Consider the following 20,505-nt stretch of genomic DNA (forward strand, 5'->3'; position numbering starts at 1 on the left):
TAACCTTATTGAGTTCTTCAAGAAGGTGACAAAACAGGTGGATGAAGATAAAGCAGTTGATGTGGTATATTTGGACTTCAGTAAGGCGTGTGATAAGGTTCCACACAGTAGGCTACTGCACAAAATATGGAGTTTTGGGATTGAAGGCGATTTAGGTTTGGATCAGAAATTGGCTAGTTGAAAGAAGACATGGTGGTGATTCATGGGAAGTGTTCATCCAGTGGTGTGTCACAAGGATCTGTTTTGGTCCACTGCTGTTTGTCATTTTTATAAATGATCTGGATGTGGGCATAGAGGGATGGATTAGTAAATTTGGGAATGACACTAAGGTAGGCAGAGTTGTGGATAGTGCCGAAGGGACATAGATAAGATGCAGAGCGGGCTGAGAAGTGGCAAATGGAGTTTGATGCAGAAAAGTGAAGTAATTCACTTCAGAAGAAGTAACAGGAATGCAGAGTACTGAGCTAATGGTAAAATTCTTGGCAATGCAGATGAACAGAGTGTCCTGGTGCATAAATCACTGAAAGTTTCCACCCAGGTTGATAGGGTTGTTAAGAAGGCATGTGGTGCATTGGCCTTGTTAGTTGGGGGATTGAGTTTCGGAGCCACAATGTCATGCTTCAGCTGTACAAGACACTGGTAAGGCCTAATGTGGAGTATTGCATACAGTTTTGGTCGCCACATTATAGGAAGGATGTGGAAGCTTTGGAAAGGGTTCAAAGGACATTTACTAGGATGTTGTCTGGTATGGAAGAAAGGCCTTACGAGGAAGGGCTGGGGGAACTGAGGCTGCTTTCGTTGGAGAGAAGAAGATTGAGAGGGGACTTAACCAAGGCGTATAAGATGATCGGAGGATTAAATAGGGTGGACAGTGAGAGCCTTTTTCCTTGGATGGTGAAGAATAACATGAGGGGACATAGCTTTAAATTAAGGGGTGATAGATTTAGGACAGATGTTAGGGGTAGATTCTTCACTCAGAGTTGTTGGGGCGTGAGACATCCTGCCTGCAACAGTGGTCGACTCGCCAATGTTAAGGGCATTTAAATGGCATTGGACATACATCTGGATAATAATGCAGTGGTGTAGGTTAGATGGGCATCAGATTATTTTCACAGATTGGCACAACATAAGGGCCGAAGGGCCTGTACTGTGCTGTAACATTCTATGTTCTGTGTTCCTGTGAGCTCCATAGTGTCATGGTTTTCATTGAGTACTCTCTTGTTACTTCTTCCAAAGAACATCACCTTGCATTAGTCAGAGTTAAAGTGCATCTGCCTCTAAACTGCCCACCTGACCAATACATCTGTGCCATCCTAACCTACGACATTGTTCCTCACTTAACACCAAACTCCACTCTTCAAATATTCTCATCTGTTATTTATATGTATAAAATCACAAACAACAGGAGACCTAGCGCTGACTCCTCTGGTATGCCATTGGACATTAGCCTCCAATCACAAACAGCCTCTGACAGAAGAATGACAGATGACTGATTTAACCATTGATGTATGTCAGACTTTAAGTTCATGCAATCTTGAGGAATGTAGCCTTGAAAAGGATTATATTTCTGAAAATTGAGAAATCATTTCCTTATTGTTCACTTAACCCAAATTCTCTGTAAACATGCAGGATCGCACAGAATCTCATTTTCAGACTTCAGAATCCAAATCAAGCCTGCAGCTTACATTCAAAGCAATTTTTGCATTAAAATCATTTCAATTTTGTTTAGAAGTTCTAAATGCATTTTAAATGTGTTTATTTCAAAGTTTGTCATTAATTGATTTAAAATTGCTCGATAATACATATTTGTTTTCAAATGCAAAACTCTCTTCAATCTACAAGAGACCATAAGTTCCAGAGAAATTACTTTAAACAAATTAATTTTGTTCCATGTCCTAATTCCTTTTCCCATACAAACTCGTTTCACTTTGTAAAATTTGCATGTTACAGAGCCCTACAACAGATAGTTTGATTAATAGTGTGCTGAATTAGTGGGTCAATAGAAAGGCCTCAGTGGACCTCAGTAGCAGTTGGCTAGGGAGAAGAATGTCCGTGAACATGTCTGTGAAGCGGTTCTCGAGCCTGTTGGTGTGAGTGTTCAAGCTTTTCTATCTTCTGCCTGATGGAAGAAGTTGGAAGAGAGTATTATCAGGGTGGGAGGGATGTTTGATGATATTGGCAGCGTTTCTGTGGCACTGAGAAATGTAAATGGAGTCCATAGATGGTCTGGGCTGTGTTCACAACCCTCTACAGTTTCTTGTGGTCCTGGACAGAGCAATTTGCCGTATCAAGATGTACCCAAATAGAATGTTTTCTGTACTGTGTCTCTAAAAGTTGAGGATCCTTATGGACATGTTGAATTCCCTAAGCTGCTTGAGGAAGAAGTGGCATGTTGTGCCTTTTTGACCTTGACAGCCACATATAACTAGGCAGAATGTACAGGTAAAGAAAGAGATAATGCTGAAGTAAATTGGTGACAAGATAGTGTTTCCTATTCAGTTCGTACCATAAGAGTACCAAGTGAAAAACAGTCCCTTATATCTCTTCCTGTTTATGCACAAAAATTAGTTATGGAGACAAACATATGTATTAGTATGGGATAGATAGTTGGACAGAATATTAGAAAACACATCTGGAACGGGGCTCAAGCTATCGATGCTTTGGGTCAAGGAGAAAGAAATCTGAAAATTATCTGAATAGCTGTATATCTAAATCTGAAACCTTTGTCACTTTTTAGAATTTCGCTTTGAGCAAAGGGGACGATGAAGTGATTTCTACTCTCCAACGGTTTGCCAGGGTTGTAAATGAGGTAATATACTGTAAATTACATAACCCGTCAAATACAGTAATGAAATGGATTGAATATTAGACCTAACCACTCAAGTGAAAAGTTCAAATTTGCCGTCATGAGGTGTGAAATTAGTTGAAATTTAATTTGGTAATGGAAGTCACCAGATTATGATTTATAATTCTACTGTTTAGCAAGTGATCAATGGGGAAGGGGGCTTACCATCCATATGTGGCTAGCATTTACCTTGAATCCTGCTTAGACTGAATAGCTGCCCACTGGAGTGATCTAACAAGTCATTAATTTTAGAAATGGGTAAGAATTGCAGCATTGGGAGCCAATATACAATCATTTTAAGTTTGTGTGTATTTTGGGTAAAACATAGAACAGGCCTTGGTACAGGAACAGGGCCCTTTGTCTTACCATGTCTGTACTGATCATGATGCCATTCTAAACTAATACCATTTGTCTACATATGGTCTATATCCGTCTATTCGCCTGTTCATGGGTCTGTCTAAATGCCTCTTAAACTTTACTATGGAATCTGCTTCTATCACCTCCCCTGGCAGCGCATTCCAGGCACCTCCCACTCTCTGTGTAAATTCACTTGTTTCGCACATGATCTTTAAACTTTCTCCCTCTTTAAACCTGTGGTCCCTAGTATTTGGCATTTCCACTCTGGGGGAAAAAGACTCCTATTATCCACCTTATCCATGCCTGTCAAAGCTTGATATACTTCTAGCAGGTCACCCCTCAATCTCCAATGCACTCACATAAGGTGACATGTGTTCCAGAGTAAGTAATTTAGCAAACTTTACTTTTCAGTTGTTTATCTGTCAGAAATATATAACATGTTGCATCAAGAATTGGAATTTTGCAAAAATATTTACAAACTGAAATATATTTTAGAATTAATGACTTATTTCATATTGAGTTCATGCCTGCAATTTAGTTGTTGATTTCACTGATTTGAGTTTTGGTTCTTGTTAAATTTTCGTATGACTATTATTCATGATTAAACATCAACCTGTTCTAGCATATCAGTGCGTTTCATGCTGTTCTCAGAAACATCAAGATCCTTCTCAGTGGTGAATACTGAAGCAAAGTATTCATTAAGGACCTCCCCTACTTCCCACGACTCCAGGGGCAAGTTCCTTCCGCTATCCCTGATCGGCCCTACCCTCACTCTGGCCATTCTACCCACTAAAGCTTTTCATGCTTCTAGCTCTCCAAAGTCCATTCTTCATTTCCTTCCTAGCTACTCTGTAACCCTCTAGAACCTTGTCTAATCCTTGCTTCCTCAACCTTAAGTAAGCTTCCTTCTGCCTCTTGACTAGATGTTTCACCCAAGGTTCTTTCAATTTATCATCTCTTCTTTGCCTCAGTGGGACAAACCTGTCCGGCATTATCAGTAGTTGCTTCCAAAGCAACTCCACATTTCTATTGTGCATTTCCCTGACAACATCTATCCCCAGTTTAGGCACTCCCGTTCTTGCCTAATAGCATTGTAATTCCCCTTCTCAAATTAAGTACTTTCTCATACTGTCTGCCCCTATCCCCTTCCATAAGTATAGTAAAGGTCATGGAGTTCTGATCACTGTCACTGAAATGCTCTCCCACCAAAAGATCTGACACCTGCTATGGTTCGTTGCCAAGCACCAAGTCCAACATGGTCTCTCTCTAATTGGCCTATCTTCATACTGCATCAGGAACCCTTCCTGGAGGCACCTAACAAAAACTGCTCCGTCCAAACTATTTGAACTAAGTAGGTTCCATCAATATTGTCATCCATGACAACAACCCTGTTACTTATACACATTTCCAAAATCTGCCTTCCAATCTGTTCACCGTGTCTCTGTTGCTTTCGGGGGTCTGTAGCAAATTCCCAATAAAGTGATTGCTCCTTTCCTGTTTCTGACTTCCACCCAAACTGATTCTGTAGACAAACCCTCTTCAACGATTTCCCTTTCTGCAGCTGTAATATTATCCCTGATTAACAATGCCACTCCTTCATCTCTTTTACTGCCCCAGATGTTTTGAAACATCTAAACCCTGGAACATCCGACAACCATTCCTGCTCCTGTGATATCCAAGTCTCCATAATGTCCACAACATCATAGTTTCAAGTTCTAATCAATGCTCTGAGCTCGTCACCTTTATTCCTGGTACTTCTTGCATTAAAATAGACACACTTCAACCCATCACACTGACTGCACCTTTGCCCTATCAAGTGCCTATCCCTCTTCACAGACTCTTTGCAAGCTGTATCTGGCTGTTCACTACTTCCTCCATCATTGGGCGGCATGGTGGTACAGTAGCTAGCACTGCTGCCTCACAGCGCCAGAGACCTGGGTTCAATTCCCACCTCAGGCGACTCTCTGTGTGGAGTTTGCACATTCTCCCTGTGTCTGCGTGGGTTTCCTCCGGGTGCTCCGGTTTCCTCCCACAATCCAAAACAAAACGCGCAGGTTAGGTGAGTTGGCCATGATAAATTGCTTATAGTATTAGGTGAAGGGGTAAATGTAGGGGAATGGGTCTGGGTGGGTTGTGCTTCGTTGGGTCGGTGTGGACTTATTTGGCCGAAGGGCCTGTTTCCACACTACGTAATCTCATCTAATCTAATCATCTGATCCGGAACAAAGGTTTCTACTCCCCTTCCAATCTAGTTTAACTCCTGCCAAAGAGCGCTAGCAAACCACCTGTCCAGAATATTGCTACCCCTCCAGTTCAGGTGCAACCCGTCCTCCTTGTACATGTCTCACCTTCCCCAGAAAGTATCCCAATGATCCACATATCTGAAGCCCTCCCTCCTACACCAGCCCTGCAGCTCCGTGTTCATCTGCACTTGCTCTCTATTCCTAGCCTCACTAGCTCGTGGCACCGGTAGCAATCCTAAGATTATTACTTTGCTCATGCTGTCTTCTAGCTTCCAGCCTAACTCCTTATATTCTGTTTTCAGGTCCTCTTCCCTTTCCCTATCTCTGTTATTGGTACTGATGTGTACCATGACTCCAGGGTGCTCTCCCTCCACCTTAAGAATCTTGTAGAAGTGATTCGAGACATCCCTGACCCTGGTACCTGGGAGGCAACACACCATCTGGCTGTCTTGCTTGTGACCACAGAATCTCCTATTCTCCCCCCTTCTCTTCTGAGCTACAGAGCCAGGCTCAGTGCCAAAAACCTGGCCGCTGTGGCTTTTCCCTGGTAGGTTGGCCCAAAACGGTTTACTTAAAATTGAAGGAGACGGTCACGCTGGGTCCCTGCACTGTCTACCTATTCCCTTTCTCTCTCCTGATGGTCCTAACCCCTCTCTATCACCCTCTCCGCCTACCAAATGATCCGAAGTTCATCCAGCTCTTAGTCATCATGATCCTAATCCCATTTTACGGCATTTCACCCATGTCCCTCTAAACCCATCCTATTCATGTATCCATCCAGATGCTTTTAAATGATCTAGTTATACCCACCACCACCTCCACCTCTGATAGCTTGTTCCATACATGCACCACCCTCTGTAAGAAAACGTTGCCCCTCAGGTCCTTTTTAAATTCTTCCTCATTCACTTTAGACCTATGCCCTCTAGCTTTGGACTCCCTTACCCTGGGGAAAAGACATTGGCTCATCATCCTAGCCACGCCTCTCATAATTTTATAAACCTCCGAGGTCTCTCCTCAGCCTCCAACACTGCAGGGGAAGAAAGTCCCAGCCTATTCAACCTTCCCCTATAGTTCAATCTCTACAATATCCTTGTAGATCTTTTCTGAATCCTTTCAAGTTTAATAACATCTTTCCTATAGCTGGGGAGAACAGAATTCCATGTAATACTCTAAAAGTAGCCTTACCAACATGCTGCGCAGCCACACCCAGCTCCTAAACTCGAAATCAAGCATGCCAAATGCTGCCTTCAAACAGTCGACCTGTGACTCTACTTTCAAGGAAATATGCACCTGTGCTCCAAGATGTCTCTATTTGGCAACACTCCTGAGGGCCTTACTATTATGTGTATAAGTCCTGTCATCATTTGTCTTTCCAAAATACAACAACTCACATTTATTGAAACTAAACTCTACTTGCCACTCCTTGGCCCATCTGTGAGGTAACCTGCCTCACTGTCTGCTACATTGCCAATTTTGGTGTCATCTGCAAACTTACTGAGCATTTTATCATATTGACATTAAATTTCCCACATTCATAATTATTCTGCAATTGTAAGAAACTGAAAATATTAAAATGTTCCAACGTAAGGGATATAATTTTGCAAAAGTAATGACAAAGAGAATTTGAAATAGAAGTATATATATTTATGAAGAATTCAGTATGATATCTTTATTTTTCTTCATTCGGTGGTACTCTGACTGGCAAGGCCAGCATTTATTTTTCATCCCTAATTATCCTTTGAGAAGGATCATCTTTTCTGAACACAAGTGAGTGACCTGATAGACCATTCCTGAGAACAATTAAGAGTCAGCTGTATTGCCATGGATCTGGAGTCACAAATTAGCATGACAGACGTACTTCTTGAAAGCACTAAATAAGGTTTTATAACTGTTTAATTATTACAATATTCACCATTACCAATTTTTAAATTCAAATTTATTCAAATATTTAAATTAATTATGTTTAACCTATCCAGCTGCCATGTTGGGCTTTGATCCTGAATCATGAGTCCAGTCTTTTGAGTTGAACTATTCTAACTTCAATTCTGTGGAATGTGAGAGGCTTTTGGGATGCAAAAGTGAAGGATATAAATGTGGAATGACCATTAATTGATCAAACACAAAATTTGGCTTGATGGGCACTCTTTGCATAGCTGGTGGTACATATGTGAAACTTGTTGCCAGATGGAAGGATTGAAGTAAACAGCATTGATATATTTAAGCAATGGCATGAAGGAATGTTAATAGAGAAATTTAGGGCAGCACTGAAACAAAGAACGTTCATAGTTCAGAAGAAGGCCGTGTGGCATTGTCTGTGCCCATACTCATCCATAGCTCTGTGGGTTAAAGTGCCTCAACTGCCTATCTAATCTTTTTTAATGTGATGGGCGTTTTCTGTCTTCACTGAGTTCCACATCTCTAGTGGGTGAAAATAATTCTCCTCAGCTGTCTCCTCATTTTTCTACCAATTACTTTTCTGTTGCCCGATTATTTATCCCTCTGCGAAGAGAAATAGGTTCTTCCTATTCACATTCTATAGGCTCCAAATAATCTGCAAAATCTCCCTTCAGTCTCCTTTGCTTCAAAGAAATAGACCCAGTCAATCTAATATTTCCTCTTAACTAACATTACCATTCCCAGTACATCACTTGTAAATCACTTCTGTAATGTCTCCAGTTTGATCACATGTAAAATGACAAGAATTGTATGCAGTACTCTAATTGTTGCTTATCTATATAGTCTTATACAGTTCCAGCATAGCTTTTTTTTGCTCTTTTTTTTCTCTTCTCAGCTAAAGCATAAACTATGTCTTTTTAACCAGCTTTTTTACCCGTACTGTTACCATTTCTCTACACTTCTCAATGTTTCCAATTTGTTGTGTATTTCTTGGCCTTGTTTCTCCTTCTCATTCCATCCTTCTCATATTGAAATTCATTTACCACTTTTCTGCCCATTGATATCTTCCCATAGCTTTCTACCTGAATATCAACCAGATGACCAATTCTTGTGTTAGCTCCAATGCCTTAATCAGGTTCTCCATTTTTAAGTCTAGAATAGAATAACAATTTATGCACTTGTATTTATGAAAATACAATGAGATATGTGTAAGTCACCAAAATTTGGTGCCATTTTAATTACTGAAATTATAAAAAGAAATAATTGAGACAAAGTACAACAAAGTTCATCTTTTGTTCCCTCCATGGCTTCTGGGTTTCTCGAGTGGCTACAGGATACCGCTGCTGAAGTCGCCCTCATGGTCGCCAAAGCAAGTCTAATTCTTTAACGTAAACCAAAAATAGCAAGGAACATTTCATTGAGCTTTGTGGAGCTCTCACTGGGAATGGTCTTCAGTCATGCAAGTGCCCTTTGCAATTGGTGCTGTTTTCTCTAAAGTTCTGAAGAAGTCATATTGGACTTGAAACATTAACTCTGTTTCCCTCTTCACAGATGCTGCCAGACCTGCTAAATTTTTTCAGCACTTTTTGTGTTTGTTTCAGATTTCCAGCATCCGCAGTATTTTGCTTTTGTTACCTTTTGCTTCCTGCGGCTGAGTCTTTTCTGAATGCAATTTACCATTTGTCCTTAGCTTCTATAGACTTTTATGTTTCTGAACAGTCCACCAACAGACTTGACAAAACTCTTCCTAAAATTCATGTAAATTAAGTTAAATAGGTTCAATAATGCAGTTGTTTTGCTTCTTTTGGCAACTTGAGACACATTTTATCATGACATGGTGATTTGCCTTGTTTCAAAGATGCTCAGCTGCTTTGTTATTTTCTGGCTCCCATCCAATGTTTCACATAGCTGCTTTGTAACAGTGTTTGCACCATCCGTCTGTTGTGAAGACAAACACAAAGTATATTTGAGGAATATCTTCTCTATGCACTGTTACTGTTGTTCTGTAATATTTCTTCAGTTATTCTTTCACAGTTAATGTTTTTTAAAAATGTTTTTGTGTTTTTCTTGTTTTCTTTTGCCTATGTGCAAGTATGAAGCAAAAACAACCTTTACTAACGCCCTTATTGCTCACAAGCTCCTATTAAACTCTATTTCCCGAACCAGTACAGTGGCAATTGGATGTACTTAGTTTACTGTGGTTGAACACAGACTTAGTGATGTTATAATGAAAAAGGCCTCAGTTTTGGTACCCTGTAATTTATTTGATCTATCTTAATGTTTAATCTTTAATGTTGATACTGTATGTAATGTATCAAAAGCAGTTTGAAGTTCTGTAAAAAGAAAGCTAGTAAATTTATCCAATAACCATTGGTGTATTTATTATAATATTAATCTATTTTACCTAGTCATGTTTCCTGCTCCAGGAGAGCAAATGTTCACATCATTTTGTGGTTGCCCAACTAGAACTTAGCCCAGATAAGATGATCTGACATGGTTGCAACCATGCACATTTATTTGGTGCAGACAGAATGTAAAACTTCCCTCCCTCAAGTTTTCAATCAAAATCGAACCTAAATGACTCGGACGTGACAAAACCAACAGGAAAAACAGGAGTGAAAGGAGAGTTTATTGTAGCTATACTGGCTCTTTAAAAGAATTTAAAAAGAATTAGACTCTGCTCTTATCCTGTAGTCATATAAATTTTTCCCTTCTAGTATTCATCCAGTTGTCTTCTGACAATTGTGATAGCATCTGCTTCTATCACTATTTCAATCATTGCATTCTAGATCAGAACAATTTGATGTGCAGAAAAATGTTTCGTCCTTTCAATTCTGTCAAACACTAGCACTTTGCGTTCTCTGGTCACAGACCATCTGACACTTGAAATAGTTTCTCCGTGTTTGCTTGATCAAAAATTAGTTTTTTGGTTTTATTGCTCATTGATACTGTCACAGTCTGCGCAGAGTGTAGGCATAGGGTAAGGTCAAGGCAAGTAAAGCCAAAGAATCCCAACACTCAGACACTCCGATTCAACTATATGTTCAGTGTTTTTGGCTGTACTGTGTATTTGATAGATTATTCTAAATGTTATTGCATTTTTTACAGATTTTCTTTCCATTATCTGTGCAATGTTGATTTTCCTCATATAAATTTGTTTCCTTTGATCATTTTGTTAACTTTACCTTGAATTTTATATCTTGAAGTGGTATCCTGTGTTTCTTAGCTTGATAATATTCCATGTTCTTTACTTGTAAGTAAGTAATTGCATTTTCTTGAAAATTCCCTTTGCAATAACATTTATAACTGTGCCAGACCATGGCCTATGATGGTGTTTGTCTAAGGAATTTTTGAATGACTTCCAATTTGATATGAGAGAGAGGGATAGAAGAATTTCCGGATTGTCCCACTTATTTCCCATAAGTCCCACCCATGGGGTGCTTTTGCCCCTCGTTTTCAGGATCATTATTTGAACACAGCCCAGGAGTCTGCTTTTGCCATTTTGTTCTGACCATTGTGTTGTGCACTGTGCTCACCAACCACGACAAGGAGTGGCACAGTACATGGAGATGCTGTGACTCCATCATGAGGGTTGCACTCCTTGCTACTTGAAATGTCCACACCTCTACATCCCTCTTCCTTCTTGCCCCTGCAGCTCCACCCACTCCACTGCTATGTCTCTGAGCACCATCTCAGTCCCCCAAATCTGCCACACCACCCTAACCACACAGTAGTCGTCTACCACACACATACAATCATACAGCACCCCTTTGTACCCACACGTACCACAAACATACCCTCCTGCATTTACACACCATATCACGCATCCCACTCCTTGCCTTTTGCACCTTTCTCTCTGCCCAGTTAATCTCACTTCTCATCCTCATTTCAGGTCCCCACAACCTCAGTGAAGTGGTGATAACAAGAGCTTTGGAATTATCACAATTTTCTTCTGCCAGTTTCTCTGCTGTCTGGTATTGGAACAAGTGGCTGAAGTAGCTTGCTGTTTCAATGCCAGTGAACAGTTTAGATGACACTTACTTTCCAATCGCCCTTCAAGTGAAGTCTATGAATTCCATATTTCCTCATTTTCTCAATTGACCTGCATTTGAAATGTGCAGCATTTGAAATGCAGGGTATCAGTGACTCACCCTCAATTCCTCAATCCACTGACCTGTCTGAATTTCCTGAGTCCTGAATGGAAGGTAAATGTAGTAGAGAAGAAAATAGGAAGATTACCATGGTGTAAATCCTTGTTTTACAAACTGTATAAATTTTGTATTATTCATGTAATTTTACTTATTGAATTTCAATATATGTAACTAATAAAATCACTTTTTTTATAGCTAAATTCTCTTCATACAGAACTAGCTAAACAGGTCGCTGACACAATGATCTTCCCAATGATACAATTCAGGGAAAGGGATCTCACAGGTAATGTTGACCAATGCTATTTACTGAACTGTTGGATTCACCTTGGGGAATGCATAACATTTAATACCTTGGAATTCTTAACTTAACCTGTATTTGACATTTGAACAGTGCTTGTAAAGAACTCCTTTTACCTGTTCAATTATTGTCATTTCAACACCTGTTGATTCATCACTTGTGCAACTTATCATGCCATTCTAGAAAATAAGCATTTAACATGACTCTTTGTTGACTTCAATCTCAATTAATATCTTCTCCATTTGTATCCTTGGCACGCATGGTGGTTGCCTATTGATCTGCTGCATTTATTGCTGATTTTCTGGTTAGTTATTACAGAGATCCTCAGCGTAATAAAAATCTGTGGGTTATGTTCTCTGGATGCAGAAGTATCTTGTTCCTTTGTAACCTATTGATGTAATTGTATGAATGTACTGGGAAAGCTATGTTTCCTAAGAATGCAATTTTGTTAATAATAGTTAAATTTAGCAGCATAATCATAATTATCCAGTATGGATGATGATTCAATGCCTTTCGAACCACCTAGTGAATAAGCCACGTGGAAAGTTTGTTAATTTAGTTGTAGTGTTTTTGATGAAGGTTGCAGGGCAGTTATGAGGCTGAACTGTGAAACCTCTCTTGATATTATTGCACAGATAATCCAATTAATTTTTATTTCACAGTCATTACCAATTCAAGTAGTAATCACATTTGTTGGGGGAAATGGCGACTTTGTGGTTAGCACTGCTGCCTTGCAGCATGAGGGACCCAGGTTTGATTCCATCCTTGGGTGACTGTGGAGTTTGCACATTCTCCCCATGTCTGTGTGGGTTTCCTCCGGGTACTCCAGTTTCCACCTACAGTCCAAAGATGTGCAGGTTAGGTGCTTTGGCCATGGTAAATGCAAGGTTACAGAAATAGAGTAAGGAGCTGGGCCTGGGTGGATTCTCTTTGGAGGTGCAGTACAGACTCGATGAACTGAATGGCTTCTTTCCACACTGCAGGGATTCTGTGAGTATTACAAACATGTTCAGCCTGACAAATCAAGTGCCATTCCTTAAATAGAATGCTATTAACTCTGCAGCAATTGTAAAACCAAAACCTTTGACTTCTACTTGCTAATTGAGTCTAATACTTTGAATGCTGTCTATGTTAAATGGAAGCTGGTTACTTCAAATTACTGTGTAATTCAAAAATGATTCAGTTATTATTGCATTGTTTAATTTGAATTACTGTGCAATTAAACTTTGTTTCTGTGTAAAGAAGGGAAGGTTTATAGTAATGGGCATAGTTGATATAGTACCCTGTTTTATTCCACTAAGGTTTGTCATGCATTTCATATGGTATTAATTATTTGTTCTGTCAACATGTTCAAACTCCTGTGCAGTACTGAGTAAGAGTTTAGGTATTGTGCAAATACGAAACCTGCTGTACAAAATAGGATAAATGTACAGCTGGGATGTTATGTATCAAAAAGCATGAATGATTTGAACTTTGGATCCAGGAATGCATTTCTAAAATTACAGATAAGCCCAAACTGCTGGATAGTCAATATTTGCCACAAATTACGGGAGGGTATTAATACATTTGCAGAATGTGCAAATAATTGCCAAATGAAGTTTAATGCAGATAATTGAGAGGTATTTTGTTTTGGTATGAAAAACAGTGAGTTCACTAATTCGAAATTGCAAATCTATGTGGAATAGAGAATCAAAGGGATATTGGAGAACAAATATATCAATTACTAAAAGTTGTGGTACAATTTAACAAGGCTATAAGAAAGCAAGCCAAGCAATAAGCCTTGTTTCTAGAGGAATAGAATTGGAAAATAAGGCAGTTATGTTAAATCTGTATTGAACCTTGGTTAAATCACAGTAGGACAGCCGTAACTTAGAGCAGTGTTTGAAGATGTATAGAGGCCCCAGAGAGAGCGCAGGGAAGACATCCATTAATGATACCAGGAATGTGAGAGTAGACGTGTCAAGGAAGTATGAACAGGCTTGTTTCCCTTTTTTTAAAAAGAAAAGGTCATGGGTGATCTAATAGAGGTCTTTTGAAGTGGTGGAATGTTTATTTTTGTGGGAAGACCATAGTAGAGACCATCAATAAATCCAATAGAGAATTCAGAACGAAGTTTGTTCCCTAAAGAATGATGAGAACCTGGAAGTTGTTATTAGAGGAAAGGGTTGAAATCTATGTATCCAAGAGAAAATTAGACAAGGACATGACAGAGAAGACATTAAGTGATTTTGCCAGATTTAGACAAGGAAAGATGGGTAAGAAGGAGGCTCGAGTGGAATAAGGTGGATTAGTTGGGTTGAGTGACCTGTTTCTGTGCCACACATCCTAAATATTTGTTAATTTCCATTTGATCCCAAATCCCCTCCATACTTTAAAAAAGCGCCCCATTTTAGCAAACTTTGCCTTCTAATTGGATTATTATATTGGTCTCTCAACTCTCTGTATGTACACAAAGTGTAATCTAACATAAATGTCAGAAGACAGACTGTGTCTGATATGCTCAGTGAGATATAGTCAGCAGCTCACTCTTCTGTAGCTGTGGGATACTTCAAACTCATTCATACGTGATCTTATGTGGTGTAGAAGACTAATGAAATAAATGTACTTGACAGAAAACTTACCCATATTGCTAATCTAGTTTAAGAAGACTATGCCTCAGTTCAGTGCTACACCATGGACAAAACATTAATGCTTTCCACCAAAATTCCAATAGCTTATGTTTCTGGCCTTAGCTGAACAAAATGAGTTGTTTCTTTGGGACATTTTAAAATGATTTAATCTCAGCTGTTTTATGGGTGTGTAAAATGAAACTTTGATGCTAGAAGAGGTTACGGTGCTCAACATAGCATGTGAACAATTAATATATAGAATTGATGTTCATAGATCATTAAAGCATCCTGGGTTAGTGATACTAAACTTCTTTCAGAACAATTGTCAATTAATGTTTGACCGGCATTTCACAACAACTGGATGAAAAGTGGAACACGGTTAAAATATTTATTTCGGACAAAGTTTTCATTATCAGAAGAAGAAACTTCAAAGAATGATCTTTACTCATTAAAAAGGATTAAACATGAAATTGACTGTTCCTTGTTTTATTTAATATTTCCCCCTCCCTTTAACTGTACAGTTGCAGTTAATTATAGAGTCATACAGAACGGATACAGGCTCTTTGGCCCAATTCATCCATGCTGTCCAGGTTTCCTAAACTGAACTAGTCTTATTTGTCTGTATTTGGCCTATGTTCCTTTAAACCATGTGCCTGTTCAAATGTATTTTAAATGTTGTAAATGTACCCACCTCTACCACTTCCTCTGGCAGCTCATTCTATGTACACTCTACTTTCTGTGTGAAAAGGTTACCCTTCAGATCCCTTTTAAATCCTTCCCCACTCATCTTAAACCTATGCTTTCTAGTTTTGGGCTGCCTTACCCTGGGGAATAAGACCTTGGTTATTCACTTCATCTATGCCCCTCATGATTTTATAAACCTCTATAAGGTCAATCCTCAGTCCCCTACGTTCCAAGGAAGAAAGTCCTAGCCAATCCATCTTTATGACTCAAATCTTCCAATCTCAGTAAGAGCCTTCTAAATCTTATTTGCATTCTTTCCATTTTAATCTTGTAGGCTTGCCAGAACTGTATGCAGTATTCCAAATGTGGCCTTGCCAATGTCTTGTCCAACCGTACATGACATCCCAACTCCTAAACTCAGTGCTCTGAATGATGAAGACAGGCATGGCCAAACGTCTTTTCCATCAGCCTGTTTACCTGTGACACTAGTTTCAAGGAACTATGTGCTTGCATCCCAGGTCCCTCTGTTCAGCAGCAGTCCCAGGGCCCTACCATTAATTGTGAGAGTTCTGCCCGGTTGTTAGATTAGATTCCCTACAGTGTGGTTTGCCTTACCGAAACCACAACACCTCGTATCTATCTGCTGTTACTTGGCCCACTGGCCCAGTTGATCAAGATCCCATTGTCCTTGTAGATAACTTTCTGTCCACTCTTCACTATACCACTAATTTTGGTGGCATCTGCAAACTTACTAACTGTGTTTCCAATATTCTCATCCAATTCATTTATATAGATCATGAACAACAGTGGACACAGCATTGATTTTTGTGGCACATCGGTGCTCACAGGCCTCCAGACTGAACAACAACTCTCTACCACCACCTTCTGTCTCCTACCATAAACAGTTTTGTGTCTGTCCCTGGATCCCATATGATCTAACCTTACTAACCAGTCTACCATGCAGAATTGTGGCAGACCTTGGTAATGTTACAATTCTAGTTGACACCGTGAACAATGGGGAGAACTGAAGGACAGGGATTCATATTTTAAGGATTGTACTGCAAACTAGCTAACAATAACAATCACAAAATACATTGCATTTTTTAAAAAAATTGTACACTATGAAAATATCTCACAAATCCCTTTCATAATGTATTTAGTTTTGGTCAATATAAATCATTAAAGAACTATCCGACAGTCACTCTTTACCATTCTAGTGTCCTTGGACGAACATTCCATTCCCTGGTTGAGTTTTCTGAAGGACCAGAAACATATAGCTTTGTGACCCCATTCCTTAAATCTTAAGCATCTCATTCTCTTAACTTTTGAACGGAATCCAAACTCTCTAGTCAGCCTAAAGCAGTCCATTTGGTTCCCCAGAGTAGTAGTTTTTTAGTCTTTGTCTCAAACAGCAGTAGTTCCTTTTCTGTGAAATACTGTGAAGAAGTGTTTATAAAGCTGTTTGACACTTCAGTTGGTTTTTGTTCAAGATTCTCTCCTGTGACACTGGATTACACGGGCATGTTTCCAACCAGAGAGACTTACCCAGAATTCTCCGAATTGCTTTTAGTTAAAGGTATACTTCAAAATGTAACCATCATATAATGTACAGCAGTAATATCAATTTGTTCAAAGCTATTTTATTTATATTAACTCATATATAAGGGAAATATTTTATTGGTTGTATGAGATCAGTCAAAAACTGGTTAGTGCATCATAGCATTTCTGTCTGCAAAGGGCTTAACGTAACTTTATTGTTTAGTAGCTGTTTCTGACCAAATTCATTTTTGTTAGTTTTAAGTTTCTTATACTGAACATTGCTTTTTTATTATCGTTTGCAGAAGTAAGCACTTTAAAAGATTTGTTTCTTCTTGCTACTAATGGTATGTATATTTTTCATTTCTAGTTTTATTAATTTTCAGTTGTTTACATATTCTGTTGTGGTTTCAGTTTGGAAATGAGACTGTCACTTATATGCATGTACACAGGTTGCACTATTTAACCTGCCAAGCTTTTCACTTAGGGTCTAATTCACACTGACAACTGATAATGAAAGAGTGATTGCCATTTGAAGTGCCTGTGTGCATGACCAGGATGGGCAGATTTCATGAATGCAACATATTACAGATACTGGAAAGCTGAAATAAAAATAGGAATTGCTGGAGAATTTATGTCAGTCTTGCAGCATCTGTGGAAAGAGAAATAGATTTAATGTTTCAAGTCCGCTATGACTCCTCTTCAGGATTCCTGGGTTCCAAAAAAAAGTTGTACCACATTCTCTTCACAGTCACTGCCAGATCTGCTGAATTTCTCTATCGCTTTCAATTTTTATTTCTTGTTGATGTCATGTTCTATGATATTGTCTGTACAGTGTTCGCACTTGTACTGTAAATCATCTCATGAAACATGAAATTGAATCTCATAACTCCAGAGGTTTTTAATGTGCCTTTTTATCTGTCCGTTCAGTTCCTACAAGTCCAAAGTTCAGAATATAAATTTATATTTTTTTCGTTGTTATGATATCAAAGAAAAAAGATTATCATACTGGTCAAGTTAACGGAGTTTGGAATAATGTAGGTTGAGGTTTGAGCATTATCTGTCTTTTCTCTGATGTTCAATACTATCCTGGCATGGGGCCAATGTTCCCTTGAGTTATTTTACCTGCTACGTAGGTCTCTGTGATCTGTAGATGCAGCAACTTCTGAAACTGCAAATCAATGTCTGGAACAGAGCAGCTTGCTGATTGGCATGCACAGAACCTACATACACATACAGTCATAGAGATGTATAGCATGGAAGCAGACCCTTCGGTCCAACCTGTGCATGCCGACCAGATATCTCAACATAGTCTAGTCCCACCTGCCAGCACCCGGCCCATATCCCTCCAAACCCTTCCGACTTATATACCCACCCAAATGCCTCTTAAATGCTGCAATTATACTAGCCTCTACCACATCCTCTGGCAGCTCATTCCATACACGTACCACCCTCTGCGTGAAAAAGTTGTCCTTAGGTCTCTTATATCTTTCTGCTCTCAACCTAAACCTATGCCCTCAAGTTCTGCACTCCCCGACCCCAAGGAAAAGACTTTGTCTATTTATCCTATCCATGCACCTCATAATTTTGTAAACCTCTATAAGGTCACCCCTCAGCCTCCGACGCTCCAGGGAAAACAGCCCCAGCCTGTTCAGCATCTCTCTGTAGCTCAGATCATAGGACATAGATCATTACAGTACAGGCGTTTCAGCCCTTAATGTTCCATCGCCATGTCATATTAATCTGAAGCCCAGCCCATCGACACTATTCCATGTACATCCATTTGCCTGTCCAATGACGACTTAAATGCACTTAAACTTGGCGAATCTACTACCGATGCAGGCAAAGCATTCCATACCCTCACTACTCTGAATAAAGGAGCTATCTTTGACATCTGTCTTATACCTATCTCCCCTCACTTTAAAAGTTGTGTCCCCTCGTGTTTGCCATAGCGGCACATCTTGGAGGGAATATTGAATAAGGAATCATTTTCATTCCAAGCAAGCTCATTAATGAAAAAGCACATTTCTTCACTGGTGATTATCATTTGATGCAATTTCAGGATTTTGTGTATAGTCAAGGCTTGATGGTCATTATTCTGACATGGATGAGAGTTGTGCACAGCCCATTGCAATCGATTCTAAAGGAATTGCCAAGGAAATTGAGTATTCCTGCCTGTCTGGAAACCTCTGCAAGTCTCCATTGGAATTAGAGACTGCGCAAAATGTTGATGAAGCCAAAGACTTGCTCAGGATGAGTTAGACTATGAACTGTGTAGTCTTGAGTAACTATTTAACAGACCTCATCCTTACCTCACATACCAATTGCACCCCATCCTTTATACCCAGCTCCAATCCTGACCCAACACTGTCCCCTCCAAAAGCCCTGAACCCAGCCCTCCTCCTTCCTGCCACCCTGTTGGACCTGAGCTAACGATATCCCCTCCCCTCAAAAGAATTGGAGATGATCCCCAACTCCCCTGGAAGCATTCCCAACCTTACCCAAACAGAATCATCAATCTGGAAGGCCCGACGATACAAAATTTCCCTTCACTGGGCCGAATTTCTGTCATGCACTCCTAAAAGCTGCATTGTTTACCTTCCAAGCTTTTACACTATTAACTTGGTAGCCTATCCACTTGGCACATTATCCCCTACCTAGCTGGCACACTACTGATCTGGCATCCTTCTTTGGCACTCTACCCTGTGATCATCAGGCATCCTACTCCCTAGCCATCTGGTATCTAACCCTCCTAGCACCCTAACATCACACCATTATATATTTACAGTTTGACAGTGGTTGTCAAGACCTTGACATTTCACAATATGGGAGCTGACAGCTGTGAAAATGGGGTTAGTTTGTCATCCTGTGACAGTTCCACACTATCAAAGAACTGTTGGAATGCAAGTACAGTTCCACATTTTTGAGGGTGCCTTGAGTGGAATCTCTTCTGAGAAATGTGGAGCTCCCTTGCATTTAAAAGAAAAAAGGCAAGAGTGGCAATCTGCGTGAGAGTGCTTCTCCCTGTAAAATTCCAGCCCAAGACTTTCTCTTCTGCCACTGGGATCGGTGTCGGGAGAAGTGGACTGGGAGGTGTGGTTGCTAAAGCAGGAGTCTGTGGTGAGAGGAGAAATGTGTTTGAGAAGGGTTGAGCTCATAGAGCTGAAAGAGTTTAGAGATAGAAAAGGTATGAACCTATAGATCAATTTGAAGCTGGATAATTCCAAACCAGAGACTTAAGGGAACAGGAACTATGTAAATCTATGAGTAGAGAATAGTGAATAATATTTTCGTTCACAGCCACTTTTGTTTATTGTGAAATGTAGGACAATTGTAAAACCTTTAATCCACACGAAGTAGTAATTTTATCAGTGTAAGTTGGAGGATCCTATCATATTTGTTAGTAACAGTAATCTAGCATATTTGGACCGTATAAATATAAAAATACATAATTTGCATAAAAATTGCTGCCCATATGTAAAACCTATGCAGGTCATGAGGTTTTTATTGCCTATTTCAGTATAACCTAGACACAGTCCTTTGCATCAGAAATCCTTCTGCAGTTTGGTATTGTCATCAAGTAGATTAATACATTGACTTTGTAAATCTTTGATCATACCAAAGAATTCTGACACAAGTTAAGTCTCTAGTTTGGTTCCAATTTGTTAAATAAATCTCATTGTGCCTGATTTGAAAATAACAATACTAAGGGTTAGAAATTGGCATCATTTGTGCATGCTTTTCAAGTGTAGAAGGCAGTTAGTCCTATAGCTAAATTCTTTAAACATCTTGAATACGGATATTATGGGCCTAATACCTGTGGAAAATTGCTTTAATAAAGTTGCTCCCTGATGTACAGAGGAGATGTTTAGTTGATGGACTCAGA

The 20,505-nt window shown here is 39.5% G+C and overlaps 1 protein-coding gene across 1 annotated transcript in view; it reads left to right on the top strand.

Moving 5' to 3' along the window:
* appl2 (adaptor protein, phosphotyrosine interaction, PH domain and leucine zipper containing 2) overlaps window positions 1-20,505 on the top strand; it is a 152,169-nt gene that overhangs the window by 49,019 nt on the left and 82,645 nt on the right. The window contains exons 4-6 of the mRNA XM_060843062.1: window positions 2,738-2,809; window positions 11,688-11,775; window positions 16,925-16,966. Of these exons, the coding sequence (XP_060699045.1) occupies window positions 2,738-2,809; window positions 11,688-11,775; window positions 16,925-16,966 (202 nt within the window). The remainder of the gene's footprint in view (window positions 1-2,737; window positions 2,810-11,687; window positions 11,776-16,924; window positions 16,967-20,505) is intronic.

The sequence above is a fragment of the Hemiscyllium ocellatum genome, chromosome 23, assembly GCF_020745735.1.
Source record: "Hemiscyllium ocellatum isolate sHemOce1 chromosome 23, sHemOce1.pat.X.cur, whole genome shotgun sequence".
In the NCBI taxonomy this organism is placed as follows: Eukaryota; Metazoa; Chordata; class Chondrichthyes; order Orectolobiformes; family Hemiscylliidae; genus Hemiscyllium; species Hemiscyllium ocellatum.